We start from the raw sequence: 18,862 nt of genomic DNA, 5'->3' as shown, positions 1-18,862 counted from the left end.
TTAAGTGTAGTAGAATTCTTTTCTTTTTGCATGGGGTTCTCTTTGACCGACCTAGAGTTGAGTATTGCTCCAGTATAATCTGGCCATAGAATTAACTTTCAGCACTAATGTCTACTAGTAGTCATTCCAAAATCTTTTCTTGAAATGTTTCAGCGTCTAATATTTTCTCCATAGTGAAAATTGTTTTTTATAAGAAAAGTCACTCATATTTATTTGGGAAAAATATGTAAGTTTGTTCCTGTTACTGAAAATGACTAATTTCTTGTTTTATATTTTATGTAGTAGATGGTATTTTATTGGTAATTGTTTTGTTGGCTTTTAGACCAAGAAAGAAGATAAATGGTTGATCTACAGAATTTTAAAGCATTCTGTGGGTGTGTCACTTGTGTGCCTCTGAAAGACTGGCTCATCTTTCAAGAAAACTGAATTCCCCTTGTACAGTTGCCAGGCTGTTGTAGGGGAGGAAAAATAATTTTTCCTCTGTTCTTCTGAGTTCTTGGCTGAGACCCCAAGTGATAAATGACAGATAACGAGAGAAACAACAGAAGTTTATTAACATGTATACCTGATGTATACATGGGAAATACCCAGAAAAACCAGTTAACCCCTGAGATGGCTCAAGCCACCATCTTTTAATACCATCTTCAGCTGAAGGCAAAAGAAAGGTCTGAGTCAGGTGGGGTGGGGGATGGATGGGAGGGTCAGGAGGCCGGTTTATGGGAGGTTATCAGGAAAAGCACAGTAAACAAGGCTAAGTTTTGTTACACAGCAATTTTAAGCCAGTGCCATAAATAAGAGATTCTTGTGATTTGTAATCTTCCCCCTGTTCCTGATACAGAGAAGGAGACACCCTTACACGTGGTGATTTAAATGTAAATTTACATTGCGGAAGAGTAAACTACTTTGATTTCTAAACTTCTCTTGAGTCCCTTTCTCTAAAATAATCAGCTCAAAATAATCTTGGGGCAGAAGAGGCATATCCTGGAGTGGTGTATTCTGCTATCCTTCAAAGTCATTTCGAGCTCTGGGCAATCCCCAAAATGTTACCACTTGTACCATAAGATGAGATTGTAAGCGACACCATGAAGGAAGTGAGATTTTTGGACTTTGTCTTCCTTTAAGGCATTTTGTATTTTCCCTGTTCGCTTTGTTACATTTTGAAGTTACCATGAGGTTCTGGAATTTCCTAATAGACTACTTTCCTTGGTACAAATGATTATACTTGGAAAGGGCTGCTCCAGAGAGAACCAACCCATAACCTTGGTCTGTGCTCTAATTGCAATGACCTGATTTAGAGCAACCCAGTTATAAACCAGGCCTGGGAAGCATGAATTGGGAGGGCTCCTGAACTCTGAATATGTCTGTCCTGGATCCTGAATGGCTGTGAGGGCGACTGCGGTGGTCAGGCTGATCGCAGGGTGATAGGAGGGCCACTGCCTGTGTGCACAGAAATGTTGCCACAAACACATCATGTGGCCTCAGGGGACGGTGAGTTTCAAATCGGAGTGTTCTGAATTACAACAAATGGCTTTAAGGCAAACTCAAGACCCTAGAGCTCCTTTTTTCCCTAAACCTAGCATTTATTAAAAACAAATTCTACTTTAAAAAAGTCTCTTATTCTCTGTTTATGTATTTCATTTAGAAAAATGTTTCTTAGAACATTTGCCCAGTCAGCCTGGATGTTGAAGGTAAAATTTTATAGAATATAATGCTAATACAGAGGGAAAAAAAGGTCAGGCCAGGAATTCTAGAAGTCTGAGCTCCTGTGGCTTAAATTCATCTCAGATAACTGTGTGATCGAAGCGACAGTGAGTGAGTTTGGTGTGAAAACCAGTTATGCGTGTTCAACCTAAGTAATATGTTTCTGAATGGAACCTTTCATGGGGAAAAGAGTGGCTTTGAGTTCTTGGCCTCCTTAAGCCAAATACCTCCTCCCACAATTTTTCTAAATATTTGTTTAACCCCCTTTAAGTGTGTTCATCCTTTTGGAAATGCACTCATTAAATGTATGAAACTATTTCGCTGTTGAGCTGGTTCTGAAAAAGTTAGAATCACATTTCTACATAGTATTTTCTAGGGGAAAAACACCTTCAGATTTTTTTTTTTTTTTTGCATCGTGATTGTACAAATAGGATCATTCACATGTCAGCTGTTTTATTAGAGATGATGGTTAAGTTAAAGACTCAGTTGTCCAGGTTTCTGGATAAGTGAAGGGATTTGTGTACAGTTCTGTTCTGTACTTAGAACGTTTGAGGCTAGCAGTTAATTTTTACACTGGTCTCTCTTTGCCAGATGCAATGACAAGGTGGGTTTTCAAGGAATGTTTTCTAAACAGTTTTAAAGGAGCAGCCAGCAGTCCCCTTCACCCTATACCTCCACCGGACCCCAGAAAGAGGAAGAGAGAGAGAGAGAAAAGAAAAGAGCTTTTCATATCAAAGTTTTCCTGGAATGTCACGATCACAACTGGGCAATTGTTGTTGTTGAAATGACCCTTGAGACAGTGGGAAAGGAGAAAAGTTGACCCTCCTACCATGTGGCAGGCTGTTTCTCCTCTTCTCTCCTTAGGAAAAATCAGCTCTTGGAGTTCATTTTCAAAGGACGGCTTCAGAGTGTTGCCTGTGAGTTGAAATTATGTCAAAGCCTGGACTTTGACATCACTTGGAGGGTGAAACCTTTACTTTCAGGATCTGCTTTCTACAGGTCAGTGAGGTCACAATTTGACAAGTGGCCTTTTAATAAGTTAGGCTGACTTCATCTGGACTTTGAAGTCCACCTCGCTGGTGGGGGGTCACTGGAAAGTTCTGTTCTTGTCTTTGAGCTTTTCTGTTCTCCTCCCAGCTCCCATTCTCACCAGTGATTGTTAGGTATAAGGACCTCAGTAGCCACTTAGGAATACTGAATGCAAACCAAAGAAAACCAAAGCAGAGGTAGTCGGTCACAGGTGATCGTTGGAAGAAGACTGCAGTTCTGAAACAGGTAACAAAGGTTTAGGCAGGTACGTAAATGACTTTGACAGATGGTTTTTGTTACTCACTTTTTTTTTTTTAAAGTTAGTCCTTTTTTCCCCCCTAAGCTATAGGGCCTCAGATAAAACTAATGAAAAAAATTAATGTGGTAAAATATACATAGCATGAAATATATCATTTTAACCATCTTAAGTGTGTAATTTAGTGCCATTAACTACATTTACATTGTTGTACAACTGTCACTGTCATCCATTTCTAGAACACTTGCATCTTCCCAAACTGAAACTCTGTTAAACAGTAACTCCCTATTCCTCCCTCCCCTCAGCTGCTGGCAACCACTATCCTACTTTCTGTCTCTATGAACCTGACCACATAATTCATGTTCGTGAAACCATACAGTATTTGTCGTTTTGTGACTGGTTGATCTCACTTAGCATAATGTCCTCAAGGTTCATCCATGTTACAGCTGTTGTCAGAATTTCCTTCCTTTAAAGGCTGCCTAATATTTCACTGTGTATGTATACCACCTTTTGTTGACGCATTCATCCATTGATGGATGTTTGGTTTGCTTCTGCCTCCCAGCTATTGTGAATAATGCTGCTCTGAGTGTGAGTGTACAAGTATCTTTTTGGGTATATACTTGGAATTACCAGATTGTCTGGTAATTCTGTATTTATTTTTTGAGGAACAGTCATCTTTTTTTCATAGTAGCTACATCATTTTACATTCCCACTAGGTTACCAACATAGTCAACTGTTTGAAATGATACTCTAGTCTTAAAGTATCCTTCCATTTCTCTCTTAAGATTCACTAACATTTATTTAAACACAAAGGAAAGATTGTGAGATGACAATAAAGGGTTTGATAGAAAGAACATGCATTGTTAACATTTCCACGAGCTTAAACCAACAGTTTTTATGTTTGCAAATTATCTTTCTAACCTGTGTACGTGCACATTTCCTACAGCTGCAGTTACGGCATAGAAATTCTTAAATTCGTTTTCACTTATGCTTTTTATTTCTCTATTATGTTTATGGATGACAACATAATGCACTTGCTGTTAATCATTAGACTTGGAGGTTATCCCTTTTTTTTTTTTTTTTGGTATGTTTAAATAATGTTGCTATTGGCATCTTCACAGAACTGTTCCTCTTGAATGATTTCCTTAGGACAAATTCTCAGAAGTAGAGGAAACTGGGTCAAAATCAATCAACTTTTTCTTTTTTTAATGACTATTGCTCTGTGTTTAATGCTTTTCTAAGGAAGAGTTGTTTTCCTTGCAACCTTGACATTTGAATTTTCAAAGATTTATTTATTTATTTTTAATGATATGGGTTGTTAAAAGAACATTTTATCATTCAACGGATTTTAAGGACTTAATCTTACTTCACACATCAGCCCAATTTAAAAAAACACATGTATTATTTTGCTGTACGATAGAGGAAACCTGAATAGCTTAGAAATTGTCATTCAAAATATTTGGCCACTCTCCCTTCTGAGACAGACCACGTTCTGTCTATGGAATGTGTACCTCTCTAAATAAACTTGCTTTCACTTAAAAAATTTTGTTTTCAAGTGGAAACTCTTTCTTTCCTCCAGTTAACCATCAGAGCGCTTACTAAATGGGATGTTTTACCTTTTAAAGCACATGTAGGCTACCTACTTAGGAGAGGGGCGCCCAGTCCCTCTGGTGATATTTTTGTTGAGGATTTGTATACTATTAAATCAGCAATGTATGCTTAGAACCTCTTTGTGCAGAGCTCTTTGACAACCGTGTGAGAGAAAAATATTTTTAAAAGCGTTGACTGGAAAAGTTCATAATGCCAAAGGATCTATTCAGAAAAGGATCTCTCCAGACAAACAAAAGTTAATTAAGACGAGGAATAGATAATATGCATAGCATTGCATGGATCACCACAGCCATTCAGGGACTAAAGAAGGCAGTGAGAGTTGGGTAATAAAGGAATTGTATGTAACAATGAATGTGAGATTAAATATGTAGGGAAGAAGTTAATATACAGTTCTAACTTTTGTCAGGCAGAATAAAGAGTTAAAAGTAGGTAAAGTCTCTCCCTATCTGATGCCACTCCCTCGCTAAACTTTTCCAAAGATAAGCAGCGACCTCTGATGTCTACCCCTCAAGACGTGGTATCGTTGCCCTTTCCTCTTCCCACAGCCAGTCACATTTTGGTGAATAAGATGAGAACAAATCATCTGGATTTATTTCAGGCCAGTACTCTCAAACCTTAAGGAACACATATATTCTGAGGTTGATTCTTAGGGTTTCTTTGGGGTGTGTTCAAGGATGCAGACATTCTTTGAATGCCCTTCTCACAAGATCAGTCAACTGAAGGAGAAAACTACCCATCAGAGGCTTTCTCTGAGAGCAAAATCTAACTAAAATTGAATTGCTAAATTCAAGTGTATACATCGGCATTCCTGGCTGGGGTGAAGAGGAGTTGTCTTCAGTTCGGCACTGATTCTCTTGCGATGCCTTTCTCGATATTCTTTCCCACTAAAACATATCATTTGGTGCCTCTGTTGTTCAAGCTCATATCTACTTCAAGTCACCCAGTGAGGAACTATAGTGAGATGAGATGATAACTTTGACTGTTTTGGGTCTTCATTATTTGAACTCGTTTTGTCCCTTTTCTGAACATTTTGTGTCCAAAAGTCCTATTTGGTGAATGAACTGAATAGCTTTTGTGTGAAAGACCAAGTTGGGGGAGAAAAAAGGTAACAGTTTGAACACCCCTAAAAGGATTTATTTTTTAAAAAATCATGGCTCACTATGGTAGTATCCAATATTGTTTTCATACATGTATACTTAAAACCAAGTTTAAAAATAAAAGCTCTCGTAACATGACACCATAATCTAACCAGTAGGTTCACCAGGACTTCTGCTTTCTCCACAGTCTTCTAATATCTCTTCTGGTTCCAAGTCTCAAAGCCTAACACAGAGGGAAGCGTTTGTAGGTTTTATTTTTTTCTCTACAATTCAGTCTTCAGCAAGATGAGAGCTTTCTTCATGTTGTCAAGCACTAATGCGGGAAAAAGTCACAAGAGTCATCAGAAATTATATAAGTAGATGTATATACTCCCAAACTCAAGCATTCTATTCCTTGTTTAATGGGGCACTGTTTCATCTTAGGGTGACTAGCTGGTCATCTTATTATTGTAAATTTTTTTTCTAAAAGTATGTGAAATAGCTTTTATTATAATACACTTGTCTTCCAGTTTTTTTTTTTTTTTTGTATTGAAGTAATAGTTGATTTACAATGTTGTGTTAATTTCTGGTGTATGGCAAAGTGATTCAATTATATATATATTTGTTATACATATTCCTTTTCATATTCTTTTTCATTATAGGCTATTACAGGTATTGAATATAATTTCCTGTGCTATATAGTAGGACCCTGTGGCTTATTTATTTTATATATAGTAGTTAGTATCTACAAATTGCCTTTTTCTGCAAGGCCCTGTGATGTTACTGATACAGCATACCTGCCTTAAATGAGGAGCCCAAAGTCTTATTACGATATATGCTACTATCTCAGAAATGGCCAGTACACTTGGAATATGTTTCCCCTGGTCCTCCCAGCACCTGTTGGAGGCATCGCTAATGGACCAGGGTAATCTTTCCTGCTGCCCAGATACAGCCTCACTATCCTTCCCAACACAATGTTCTAGGTCAGAGCCACCCAATACAAATTTTTGTGGTGATGAAAAATTTTCAGTGCCTATTCAGTGAGTACTTAAAATGTGTTTAGTGTGTCTAAGGATCTGACTTTTTAAATTTTTAATTAATTTAAATTTAATCTTAAGCACATGGCTGGCATATTTGGCAGTGCAGGTCTACATAGCCACTAGTCATTGAGTGAAATGGTCCTTAGGACAAAATCCAGTTTTCTTCCCAGAGGATTAATTAGATGTCACAGCTAGGTACAGTTTCCCATTGAGGTATTTCATCTGCCTTGAATCGCTCTCTTTTTTTTTTCCCCTATTTTATGGCAATCCCAGGGGAAGTGAGTATCTTGGCAACTATTTGGAACCATCTTTCCTACTGATCTTTTTTTTTTTTTCCTTTAGTTTAATTAATTAATTATTTATTTATTTAAATGGAGACACTGGGGATTGAACCCAGGACCTTGTGCACACTAAGTGTGCACTCTACCACTGAGCTATGCCCTAGTCTCTTTCCTACTGGTCTTTAAAGTTGAATCTGAGTTCACCTTTAACAAGCTGGACTAAATTATTTTGCTTTTGTCATTTGGAAAAAAACATTTACCAAAGCGTGCAGATTGCTACTGTTACTGTCAAATAGCACAATGACTGCTGCACTCACTTCTGTGATTGAAGGAGTTGTGAAGCACGCCTAAGAGAAACCTGAAAAGCAGGTAGTCTGGATCCTCCTAGAGGAAAATATACCTCATCTAAATAATTCATCTTTAATTGAGATTTTTGAAAAATTAGATTAAAAAAAATGTGATTTGCCAGAGGATACAAGGCTCGTTAGGAGACTGAGTCTCTGGTGTCTCTGAGCCCAGCTTTTTCTCCCCAGCCCATATGGACTCTAGTACAGATATTCAGAGGGGGTAGCACTTACAGAGAGCTGTATCCGAAGGTTCGTAAGCATAGAGACGATTTGAATATCTTCCAGTGATGTCAGCTCTAACTGTCAGGGATGGATCTACAAAGAAAAAGCCAAAGGGGATGAAGTACAGTGTTTCAAAGTAACCTCTATTGCATGATGAAACCTACATAGTCATCCTCATCCCATGAAAGGAACAGTGTGTCCCATTGGATGGGGTCCTACTCCATCCAGTCTGCCATCCAGCCCCTGCAGTCAGTACCCAAAGCCAGGCTGGGAGTATTCAACAGTTGCGCAGTGTTTTTGTGGGAAAGGTTACGAACCCTGCAGTCCTGTCTATAGCAACCTGGAAATAGGGTAATATCCATTGTTGGGGTGGTGTTTTGGTTTTTTGGTGGAAACATTGGAATTCTTTACTAAAGAATTATTTTAAACTTTTGAAAGGATTACATTGTAATTGAAATTTGTTACCAAGAGCAACCTAGATAACTAGAAACTCTCATCAAATGCTAGTTTTCAAAACCAGCCTTGTCTTTTTTTTTAATGAATAAAAGAAAGCAAGCCCTTAAGAGCAGCAAAAGGTAAAATAAGTGTGTAGTGCCCTCTCTGTTTTTACTTTTGTTAACTAGCTGCATTTTTAAAATACAGATTTAGGAGTCTTCCCTTATACATATATTCTTCTAGGTTTAAATCTTTTTTTTCTTTTTCATGTTTTATATTTAACTTGAAGTTATCAATTAAAGAAGAAAAAAGGTATAAATAAGATGCATGCAAAAGGGAGGTACTAGGATACACAGAGGTCTAGAACTTTGCCTTAAGAAGTGATTGAAAATGTCCTGAAAATTAGATGAAGAGGACACATGGGACCCAGCCGCAAGAATGCGAAGTCTGTTACCAGACTTGAGTGGATAGTGACTGTCATTTCAGAATGTGAGGACTAGGCTTAGCAAACATAAATGCATGAAACAGACATTATGTTTGTTCGAGGAAGACTTAAGACCTACTCCACTCTTCCTTGGTGCAGAGGATACAAATACAGGGTCTAATCTTCCTGATACATTAACATAAGAAAAGCTTTTTAAGCTCTCAACCCTGGCTGCACACTGAGATCCAATGCAGAGCTTCCCCAAAAAGGCCCACCTGTGTCCCGCCTCCTGCAATTCTGATTTCATTGGTTTCAGGTGTGGCCTGTGCAGCTTGATTTTTAACAAGCTTCCAGGCAATTCGAACCTGCTGGCCGGGTGGAGAACTACTGAGCAGGAAGAGCAAGCTGCCTGGGACTTGGTTCTTATGACCGAAGGACTCAAACAGGGGTTAAAATGCCCTTCGACAGGAATACTGCGAAAAGAGTGCCTGGATGACCGACAAGGACCCTTTCAGTGTAAGTTTTCTAAATTTTCTAAATCCTAACAACATCAAATCTATAAAATGAGCCCCAGTTCAGCCTTCTTCCTTTTCTTCCTTCACTTTTTCATATGTTAATGTGAACTTGGATGAATTACATAGATGAAGCACTTGAGCAGAGTGAGCTTGGCTCGGTAATGGATTTAATGATGTCTGGTCCTTTTATCAGTATCACTTTCATCAAAGCCAAACTCAACTCATTTGTTCAATCATTTAAAATATATGTTGTGAGTCTACCACAGGGTCATGCTGAAAATATGATGGTGAACAGCAATAGGTCTAGTCCCTGCCCCATGGGAGGGGGGAAATATTTATTAAACGATTACCCAATAAATGCAAAATTGTAACCGAGGAAAGAGTGACCATTGAGAGGAACACCGTGCCACAAGAGCACCTAGTGGGAGTTTAAGCAGGTCAGTGAACGACAGTGATTAACTAGGTGACGTGGGGCTACAGAAGGTGAAGCAGGAAAAGCTTTCCAGCAGAGGGAACGGCATATGAAAAGTACCGGCTGACTAGGGGAACATGGCTGCTTTGATTTCTTTCAGCCCATATTCACAACTTGCCCAAGAATAATTCCAAAAAATGTCAGAAAGACCCAACACACAAATCAAAAGTTGGCCTGATTAGAAATATTTACAGGCCTGACACAATTCAGGAGAATGATTCACCCACTTAAACAGTTAGCAGGGTGCTTCTTTCTCAGGTGTCCTTGTGGCAGAAGAGGAAAAGTTAAAATTAGCAGATAAGAAAAAATGGCATGTATGGAAACAGAAGCCTGCATTTTCTAATGAAAATGTGAAAGTGAAAGTCATGTGAAACCCCTTGCTAGAATCTGACAGTGGCCTTGGCCATGGTGGAGCAGCAGGGGAGGGCTGGAGCGGGGATGGAGGAAGAGATGTGGAGGCACTTCTATGATTTTCTTAGTGTATTTTACCTCATTGTCACTTTTACTTACCAACAAACATAATTCTGGGGACATACTGGCCATCAGGAGAAAGGTGTTTGTCGGTTGTTTCATACTAAGGTTTAAAAAAAAAAAAGCAGTTTTTAGTCTATTTATTCTTCAGTTGTTTTCAAATTTGTTAAAAGAAAAATGTGTCCATTTCTGGGCTAGGCACCTTAAGACACTATAAGACATCTCTAACACAGAGAGTTTATAATGTAGATGGGGAGGCAAGTGACATGCTTGAAATAATAAACAAGATAGAGCAGATGGTGACACAGAACATGAGGTAAAGAGCTGATGTAGGTGACAACAATGAGCAAAAAAGTTCAAGAAGGGAGAATTTGGAAGGCATTACAGTGTCTGGGGACGACATCTTGGATGAAGTAGGAGGAAACAGATTAACGAAAAAAATGGAAGTCGTTTTTGGAGAAACTGCAGAAACAAATAGGATTATCTTGAGCATTCACTTATTCATTTATCAGTTTTTAAATTTAGAGTTGTCTTTATTTAGAAATTTACAGGGGGGAGGGTACAGCTTAAGTGGTAGAGTGCATGCTTAGCATGCACAAGGTCCTGGGTTCAATCCCCAATACCTCCATCAAAAAATTAAATAAATAAATAAACCTAATTACCTCCCCTTGCAGAAAAAAGAAATATACAGTAGTTATCTTTAATGAGTGCACTGTATAGTGGGAGATACCAGTAGGAAAGTGAATATTGAGAATCTGGTGGGTGAAATATTATGATGGAGGGTATACAGGTGCATCGAGTGCCCAGAGCAGGTTATTTAACCCAGGATGCAGGTTCCACTAGGACTTTCTGAAGTGGGTAAAGAGGAATATTTAAAAAATGAATAGGACTCAGTTGCATAGAAAATGAGATCACTCCAGGCAAGAGGGGGGACAGATGATACAAAGGTAGAGGAAAGGCATAGCACTTTCTAGAACCAAGTGTTTGGATGGGACTAAAGTATAGGGATGCATGAGGCGGTGGTGAGGGAAGATGCTAGAAAGGTACTTCAGGGGTCAGCTCGTGCGTGGTCTTGCATATGATGCCACAGTGCGTACATTTATTCATATATAGATAAGAGCCGTGGGAGGGGTGTTATAAGTACCATGATACCAGTTTGGTTTTTAGAGCAGTTACCTTGCCAATCATGTGGGATTAGATAGGATTTATTTTGAAGGCAATAATACTCTCCTGCGGTCAAGATTTTTTCTGTTGCTGTAATAATTGGAAGGTTTTTGTCATTTGCAAATTCCTCCCTGTTCCCCTTTCCCCAGTAGCTTTAGTCCATGTCCCTTCTCTCCCTGGAAGAGACAGCGCTCCAGCTGTGCAATCCATTCCAAATTCCACTTCATATGTCTGAGTCCAGAAAGCTGTAGCCTCATGCTTTCCCACCTGACTTCATCCCCAGCCCCTCTGATGGTCAAGCTTGCTGCCTTTACAAGTTCTTCTACTCCGTACACAAACAGGACTTTCTTTCCAAAAGCAAACAGTCAATAAACCACCCCTAAAACTGCTCTACCCAACCATATGTCCCCTGAGCTTCTCCCTCTCTCGCTTTCTCTCATCCTCTTCGCAGGTTGACAGGTTGGTTTCTTCAAGGAGCATCTACGCCAGCAGTCCTTCCTCACTCACCTCCCGTCCCAGGCTCCTCTTCCTCCTTTTACTCCTTCATATTAGTGACTTGGTGATTCTCTACCTGACCTTGTTCTGTTTTACATTTTATATTCTCTCTGCACAATTTCATCTATATCTGCCTTTAATCAACACCTGCACGCTGGTAATTCTCATATCTTCCCCACACGTGCAACAACGTCCAGCCTATGTAGACAGCCATGCCCCAGGTACCTCATCATTAAACTCAACATGTCCCACGCTGAATTTATCAGCTTGGTCCACACTTTTCAAAAAGCTCTTCTTTCTTTCTTCCCTATTTCATTAAGAGCACTCTTCTAGATTTGACTCTCGTGCTCACCTCTGTCAGTCAAGAAGCCCTGTGGTTCTAACTTCTAATATTCTTGCTAATGGTCACTTCCCTGTAAATTGAGGAACACTATTTTTGTGTAAGATTTTTTTTTTCACTTTGCCTAGCTTATTGCCGTATTACTAAGTGGAATCAAATCTTTTCTGTCTAATCTATGAGATGAGACATTTGGAACAGATCCCAGGCAATGTGGTATGATGAAGAGGTATAGGAAAAATGAATCATCTGTTTCAAATACTAAGCCACAGAGAAATGGCGGTGATGATGAAAAGTAAACTCACAACCAGATTGAGGAGGACAAACTGCTCTGCCAATTTCTGGATGTCTTTATTTTCAGCAAACACTTTCTTTAAAGCTATAATAGAAAGAAAAAAATCATTAAGCAATCATTGCTCTCTGTTACATTTTATATTGAACTGTATTTTTAATACAGTATTCAACTCTGCCCTTTCAACAAATGATTAGTGAAGTACTGTCTAGGCCATTGACTGACTTTGCTTCTGTCATTCAATCCATCACTCATTCATTCATCCATTAATTTTTTTTTAGTTAATTTTTTTCAATCCATATTTATTGAGTGGCTGCTATGTGGTAGGCACTGTACACATGAGGAGAGCAATGAAAAAAAGTAATGTGCTTTCTTTATAGAGGTCAAATGCTTATGTAGGAGACAGACTGTAAACAAGGCAGTAAAGTAAGTATCTAATAATTTTAGGTGGAGATATGTGCTTTGAAGAAAAATAAAGCAAGAGGTTTAAGGGTTACAGAGGGTCAGGGTAGACCTCTGAGGAGGTGACACTGAAGTGAGAGAGTGATGCTTTCTGAGATGTTGGGTACCTCACACAAGGCAGAGGGGGCTGCAGGAGCAACAGCCCTGAGGCGGGAATGGGCTCAGATGTTTGGGGAAAAACACAAAGGCCAGGGTAGTTGGAGTGAAGGGAAAACAAGGGGAGGGTCGTGAGCAAGGAAATGTAGCCAGGGGTGAGATCATGTCCAGCCTTGTGGGCCGTGGTCAGGAGCATGGGTTGAATTTTAAATTCTCAAGTGATGAGAAGCCACTCGAGCACATGAGTGTTAGGATCTGATTTATGCTTCACAGCCTCACTCTGGCTCCTGCATGGAGAACTGACTGTAGGGCGACCAGACAGGTGCCCGTTACAGGATTCTAGGCAAGATGTGATCTTAGTTTGGACCAGGGCAGTAGCAATGAGGAAACAGGAAGTGGCTAGATTTGGGCAGGACCTACTGTCATATAAGGATCCCAGTGCAGAATGACAGTAGAAAGCCCCTTGTTCAAAAATTGTTATGACTCTTAAGACGGCAACAACAGAGCTTTACGCCAAGCATAGGAAGCTCCTGAGCACTGGGCCCTGTGTGAGTGTAGCAGGGCTTGCCCGTGAGGCTGGTGCTGGCTTTTGGATAGATTGTGAAGGTAAAGCACTGGTGTTGGCTGATGTATTAGATGCAGGCTGTAAGAGAAAGCAGGAAGTTGAGAATGAATTCTAGAGCTTGTTTTTGCTGCTGTTGTTGTTTCTAATGTGAACCAGTGGTTAACACAAAATGTGGACATATTTGAAGTGACTTTAAAATATGTTTTTGTTCATAAAATATTCTTTTTTTATTCAATTGTGTGAGGTGCTAAGGATATATAGAGATGAGTGATCTGGACCCTGGCCCTAAAGCTAAAAGCCTATAAAGGAAATTATATTTAGAAGTGTAAATTACCTTGACTGTGTGGGCATTCATCCAAGTGATGAATAATCATCAAGGGTTTGTTGCTTTAGGAGACAAAGAGAGATGGGATAATCTTTAATAAGTAGGATTTTATGGAGAGCTAAAGATCACTAGATGGTGCTCTTGAGAGCTTTGAGAGAATGCTGCAAAACTTGTCTTTACCTTGTCTTGGATTTGAACAAAGCTTCTTCATATGTCTGAGTCCAGATGAGTTGATCACCCCAACCTAGAACAAAATGAACCAGTACATTTAAAGCTGTTATATTTTCAGACCCAAAGCTGTTGAAAAGCAGGGGTAAATCTAGGATCAGTACAGATTTGATACTGAAGAAGAGGAAAAACCTCCAGGGAAAGCAGAAACAGTTATAAACTTCGATAAATCTAGAACAAACGCATTAAAGAAAATATGTTCAGCACACAACTCTCAGCACCAAGAGTTAAATCTCCCAATTAAGAATTACTGGAAGTGACAAGAAGCTGACTCCTACCTCTGGAGAGGGTCTGGGGCAGTTTGAGTCCAGAGTTTTTTGTGTCCTTCTTAGCCCCTGGTTTGATGGTGGTGTCTTTGGCCAGAGTGTAGGAGAGGGCCACAAGCAGCAAGAAAGCTGACACTGAGATCTTCTCCATGACGGATCTGATATGGAAGACAAACAAATAAGCAAAAAGTCAGTAAAATAAAAGGGAACTAGCAGTCTTCCAAACCTTCACTGTTGAATCACAACCATGGGACACAACAGGAATTGAGGCTTAGATGAGACTGAACACATGAAGTTAGAGTGAAAAACTACCTTCCACAGAATTTTCCTAAGAATAATACTATGATATCTCGCTCTCTTTCTCTCTCTATGTATAGATGTAGATATAGCTCCATACAGATATAAATATACTGATGAAGATTCTTCACAGAAATTATGATATGGAAATAGATACAGATATCTATATATTTTAAGAAAATAAGTAGATAGGTATATATATTCTTATAGCTAAGGAAATATGCTTTCAAATTTTATATTTTAAAAATTTTAGTACTAGAAGTCACCTTGAGGGCTATCTCCTCTTTTCCCACCTCCTCAATGCCTAATTTTGTAGATGGAGAATCTGAAATTCAGAGAAATGAAGATGAATCAGATGGGCATAGAACCAAAGCTTTTGGATCTTTCCATTTTACAGTGCTTCCCCTCTGGAAAAAAATCACCCTAAACATACATACTTATTTAACATTTTGTTAAGATGGGGACGTTACGATTGAAGAATAAGACCTGAGTATTATGACTCCTAATTTCGTTTAGAAACTGCCAACTTTATCTTTTAACAAAGACTTGCACCCACGCAACTCTCTCCCTGGTGTAACCTTTACTCAAACTCTATATATTGGTTGTAAGTTGATTAAAATATATCAGTACAAATTTCTTCCAGTGAAATAATTCTTTGACTCTCTACATGGGCCTGTATAGGTAGGTAGTTGTGGGCATGCACTTTAGTGCACAAAAATATTCTATGTGACTCATAACACAGAGAAACCAACCCCATAGATGTCTCTGTTAATTTTGTTCTCCTTTCCAGTATTTCAAAGTTAATTCTCAGGGAATATTATACTACTGTTAAGCAGGTTTATGAACAGGAAAGTGAATAGCAAGATAAGATCCATGAGTGGGTGAGGGAGTGAGCCACCTAGCAAAGTGAGCTGCACAAGCAAATCACTATGGTTATCCACGCAAAGCTGGAGACCTGGGATGCTAGTAAAGCCAAAGACTGAAATTGCTTAAAAAGAAACACCTGGTTCTCATACTGTGTGTGCAAGTCTACGCTTGTGAAGTAGGTTTCAAATTAAATCAAATGAACTCCACAAAGGAAGCAAGATGGACTATCAATGCTTAGTGTTTTTAAGGGGTAAAATTTCTCACGTTCTGATTGCTTGAGTGCAAACCTTTGCTAAGCGTTAGCCAGTTTAAAAAAAGAAAGGCACTGCCAAGTTACCAAATCCAGATAGTGCCTTATATTAAACTGACCAGTTATTATCCATGTCATAGTACATAGCTACACAATGTCTCACTCAAAAAAGACATAAGCAAAAAAGAAATATACTTTCTTCATTTTCTGTACCCAGAAAGATACAGAAATGCCAATAACAATTTTTGTATTCAGTGTTTTGCAGAAACACTTCAAGTGCACTACAAGTCAACAATTCCCAGCCCTCTTAGTACAAAGATTTCTTTTTTAAGGTAAACAACAAAACCAAGAATCTTTATGTGAGAATAATTATATTTTTGGAATATTAGTTGATTCAGAATGCAAATAACAGCTTTAAATTCATCAACAAACATTTGATTTTGCATTTAATTTATAGCAACAGCATCTAATGTACATTAGAAAAAGTAACAGTAAACTGGTGGTGAAGTATTTATGTAGTCCATTGGCAATTCTCATTGTGCAAGCGGCTATCAGGACCTTTTGCTGTAACTCCGCAGCTTACAGATTGGAACTATTGATCTGTTATACGTGTTTTATGGCAGGATGACTCAAGGGAGCCGAACAGAACTCCTGCTGTACAAACATCCTGCTCTGAGCTGTCTTTCTGAGATTCACTCTACTGAGTTTTCATAATACACACAGACTGTGCTCTGCAAACTTCCTGCACAAACCACCTCAAGCCAGAAAGCTAACCGTGGAAGACAGTGATAATTTGGAGACATACACACACATGCTAAGAAACCAGGACTTTTACTGGTCACTGTATCCCTGTCTTCTTATCTTTAACAAGGAATGACTTGCAGGAGGTTTTGGTGTCCCCATTCATAAATGCTTCAGGAAAGCAACTAGATCTCTCACAGCCTATCTCGTGAATTTAAAGATTGAAAAAGCAACAGGGAATGTCTTCATATCAGACAGAGAAAGAAAACTGTTTTCTGATTTGCAATCATATTCTGAACTGCAGTTCCAAAAAGCCAATCTGAGCTGAGATTTCACAGTCCTGCGGGTCTTTGCTTTAGTGAGTGAGAGAGAAGCAGAGCATTATGAGATGGTGATCGGGGCACAGTCACTGAGACAGAAGACCCTGGGCTCTGTGCCAGGCTTGAAAACTCCTAGAGTTCACTTACTCTTAAACTTCTTATTTCCTAAAGGAGAAAGCAAGCTCAGGAACATAGCTCTGCCAAAGAGAGGCTCCAGGAAGCCTTTGGTGGAAATTCCATTTATTCCTTCTCCAAATCCCATTTCGCTGCCCTTGGAACTGCACTCCTTTGCCTGTTGATTGCCTGCAACTTTACACAGTAACCAGAGGCCAAAGCGCATGCTAACAAGTGCCCTTCTAACGCGGCTGTCAGGAGCCTTACCTGGATGTCCCCACCCACCTGTCTTTGTGAGCCAGGCGGCCTCAACGCAGTCCAAGCTTCCTAGTGCGCTGGCTCAGCCCAAGCCTCTATTTATGCACCTGAGCACACCTCAGCCCCACCCACTAATCCCGTATTCATGTGTTGCAAACTCTGAAAGGATCTTTTCTTTTTCCAACTCTTCCCTGAGCTAAAGCATTCCTTGCTTTGAAAAATAACGTTGTAAAGGGCATGCCTTCCATTATGCCTGCTTGTAACTCTGTGGAGTTATACTGTTAAGAGATTTGGAAAAGATGGGCAGAGTGCCAACTCCAGGTAAGCTTTAAACGAAGACGTTTGATTTGTCTGCAGGCTGATTTGTCTTTATGTGATTGGTTGGAGTTTGTGGTTTGTAGAATTTTTTTTCTCTCTCTCTTGGGCAGATTGCCTCTAGTTGAAAACCCACAAGAGATGATTCACAATTCTAACGCCTAGTCATATAACCTGCTATCCTCCATTATAGTAGAAATTATTTTACACAATATACTTCCTCTTCCTGGCAAACAAAATGTACATTTACTATAGATGTGGAAAAAAACACAAATCAAGCATTCACATAATATTTTTAAACTAGGAAGTTATTGAAAAAAGATACCCTAATACTATGAATTTTTATTAAATGCCTTGTAGCAACTATCCTCCGAAGAACGCAGAGGTATTTCATGGATATTCTCTCATTTAATGACAAGCTTTCCTCCTAGGCGTGCAGGAAGCCATCTACACCGTCTTTCAGACCTAGAAACTAAGATCTGTGACTACTTTTTCTCATTCAAGATTGTGCAGTTGTTCACTCAACATTTTCAGAGCGAACTCAAATTTTCTGTATAAAACTTTAATCCTGTGTTTTCGTGAAACTACATACAATCCTTCAAAGTTCAGAATGGAGAAATCTTTAATAACGGAAAATTAACTAATGGGATTCAGGCTCTATAAAAATTATTTTTGGAATGAGTTAAGATTATAATATTTCAAAACATTTTCAAGTATGTACATTTTTTGATAGACCGTTAATTTCTGCGGGCAAAATAGGAAGTGATTCCCAAAATGCTGTCTTTTCAATTCTAAATAAATTTATAGAAGTCATTTCTTTAGGAGTTTGATTAAAAACAGTGATTTGAACTCAACTTTTAAAAGTAGAGAGCCTTTTATGTAGATTCAGTTTATTTAACCTTTAGATTAGTCAATTCAACCCCCTCACTCTGTAAGTAAAAAAAAAAAATGAAGATGTTAAAAAATTAATGACTTTCGGAAGGTCCCACAACTTGTTTAGGGCATTGCTGAGACCAAAGCTCTGGTGTCATCTAAGTCCATCACGTGCTAAGAGCGGAAAGTGGGCAGGATTTGGGATCGTAAGATTCCCGTCTGAGTCCTGCATCCTTGTGATCCTCTCTGGAGGATCTCAGAGACATGATTTAACATCTCTGAAACTTCAGTGTCCTTATCTGTAAAATGGGGATAATACTACCAAACATGACTGTTTTGAGTATTAAATGAGATTTTAATGAGTTAAGACATGGGAAAGTACTTGGTATATTAGTTTGCCAGGTCTGCTGTATAACAAAGCACTATAGATGGGGTGGCTTAAATAGCAGAAATTTATTTTCTCAGGGTTCTGGAGGCTGGAAGTCTGAGATCAAGGGATCAGCACGTTTGACTTCATCTGAGGTGTGCTTCCTTGGCTTCTGGATGTCATCTTCTTTCTATGTCTTCACATGGTCATCCCTCTGCACCTATCTGTGTTCTAATTTCCTTTTTTTTAATGTTTTACTCTATTTTATTATTTTTTCTGTATATATATATTTTTATTGAAGTATAGTCAGATTACAATATTGTGTCAATTTCAGGTGTACAGCATAATGC

General features: G+C 38.9%; 1 protein-coding gene across 4 annotated transcripts; it reads right to left on the bottom strand.

Moving 5' to 3' along the window:
* Positions 1 to 5,704: 5,704 nt before the first annotated feature.
* Positions 5,705 to 17,062, bottom strand: AGR2 (anterior gradient 2, protein disulphide isomerase family member). Of its 4 annotated transcripts, none has more exons than XM_014565114.2 (9): positions 16,967 to 17,018; positions 14,674 to 14,732; positions 14,123 to 14,268; positions 13,797 to 13,860; positions 13,626 to 13,678; positions 12,182 to 12,255; positions 9,920 to 9,983; positions 7,573 to 7,656; positions 5,710 to 6,007 (listed from the first exon to the last, which is right to left on the bottom strand). In XM_014565114.2, exons 3-9 carry the CDS (start codon positions 14,259 to 14,261, stop codon positions 5,958 to 5,960), a joined length of 528 nt encoding a protein of 175 aa, XP_014420600.1. In that variant the 5' UTR covers positions 14,262 to 14,268; positions 14,674 to 14,732; positions 16,967 to 17,018; the 3' UTR covers positions 5,710 to 5,957. The 4 variants fall into 4 exon arrangements, with proteins under 4 accessions (XP_006191699.1, XP_014420600.1, XP_014420599.1 ...); XM_014565113.2 differs by having other exon boundaries at positions 16,985 to 17,017; XM_006191637.2 differs by lacking the exon at positions 14,674 to 14,732 and having other exon boundaries at positions 5,705 to 6,007; positions 16,985 to 17,062.
* Positions 17,063 to 18,862: the final 1,800 nt, after the last annotated feature.

This window comes from Camelus ferus, chromosome 7 (assembly GCF_009834535.1).
Source record: "Camelus ferus isolate YT-003-E chromosome 7, BCGSAC_Cfer_1.0, whole genome shotgun sequence".
Lineage (NCBI taxonomy): Eukaryota > Metazoa > Chordata > Mammalia > Artiodactyla > Camelidae > Camelus > Camelus ferus.
Note: the sequence above shows the minus strand (reverse complement) of the source record. Positions and strands in the feature narration are given on the sequence as shown.

Excerpts from the sequence above, each read along its gene's own strand:
- AGR2 (XM_006191637.2), bottom strand. The coding sequence starts at position 14,261 with ATGGAGAAGATCTCAGTGTCAGCTTTCTTGCTGCTTGTGGCCCTCTCC. Across the intron at positions 13,861-14,122 it reads GCCCCAGACCCTCTCCAGAG|GTTGGGGTGATCAACTCATC; the intron begins GTAGGAGTCAGC and ends ATTTTGTTCTAG. Across the intron at positions 13,679-13,796 it reads TTGTTCAAATCCAAGACAAG|CAACAAACCCTTGATGATTA; the intron begins GTAAAGACAAGT and ends TGTCTCCTAAAG.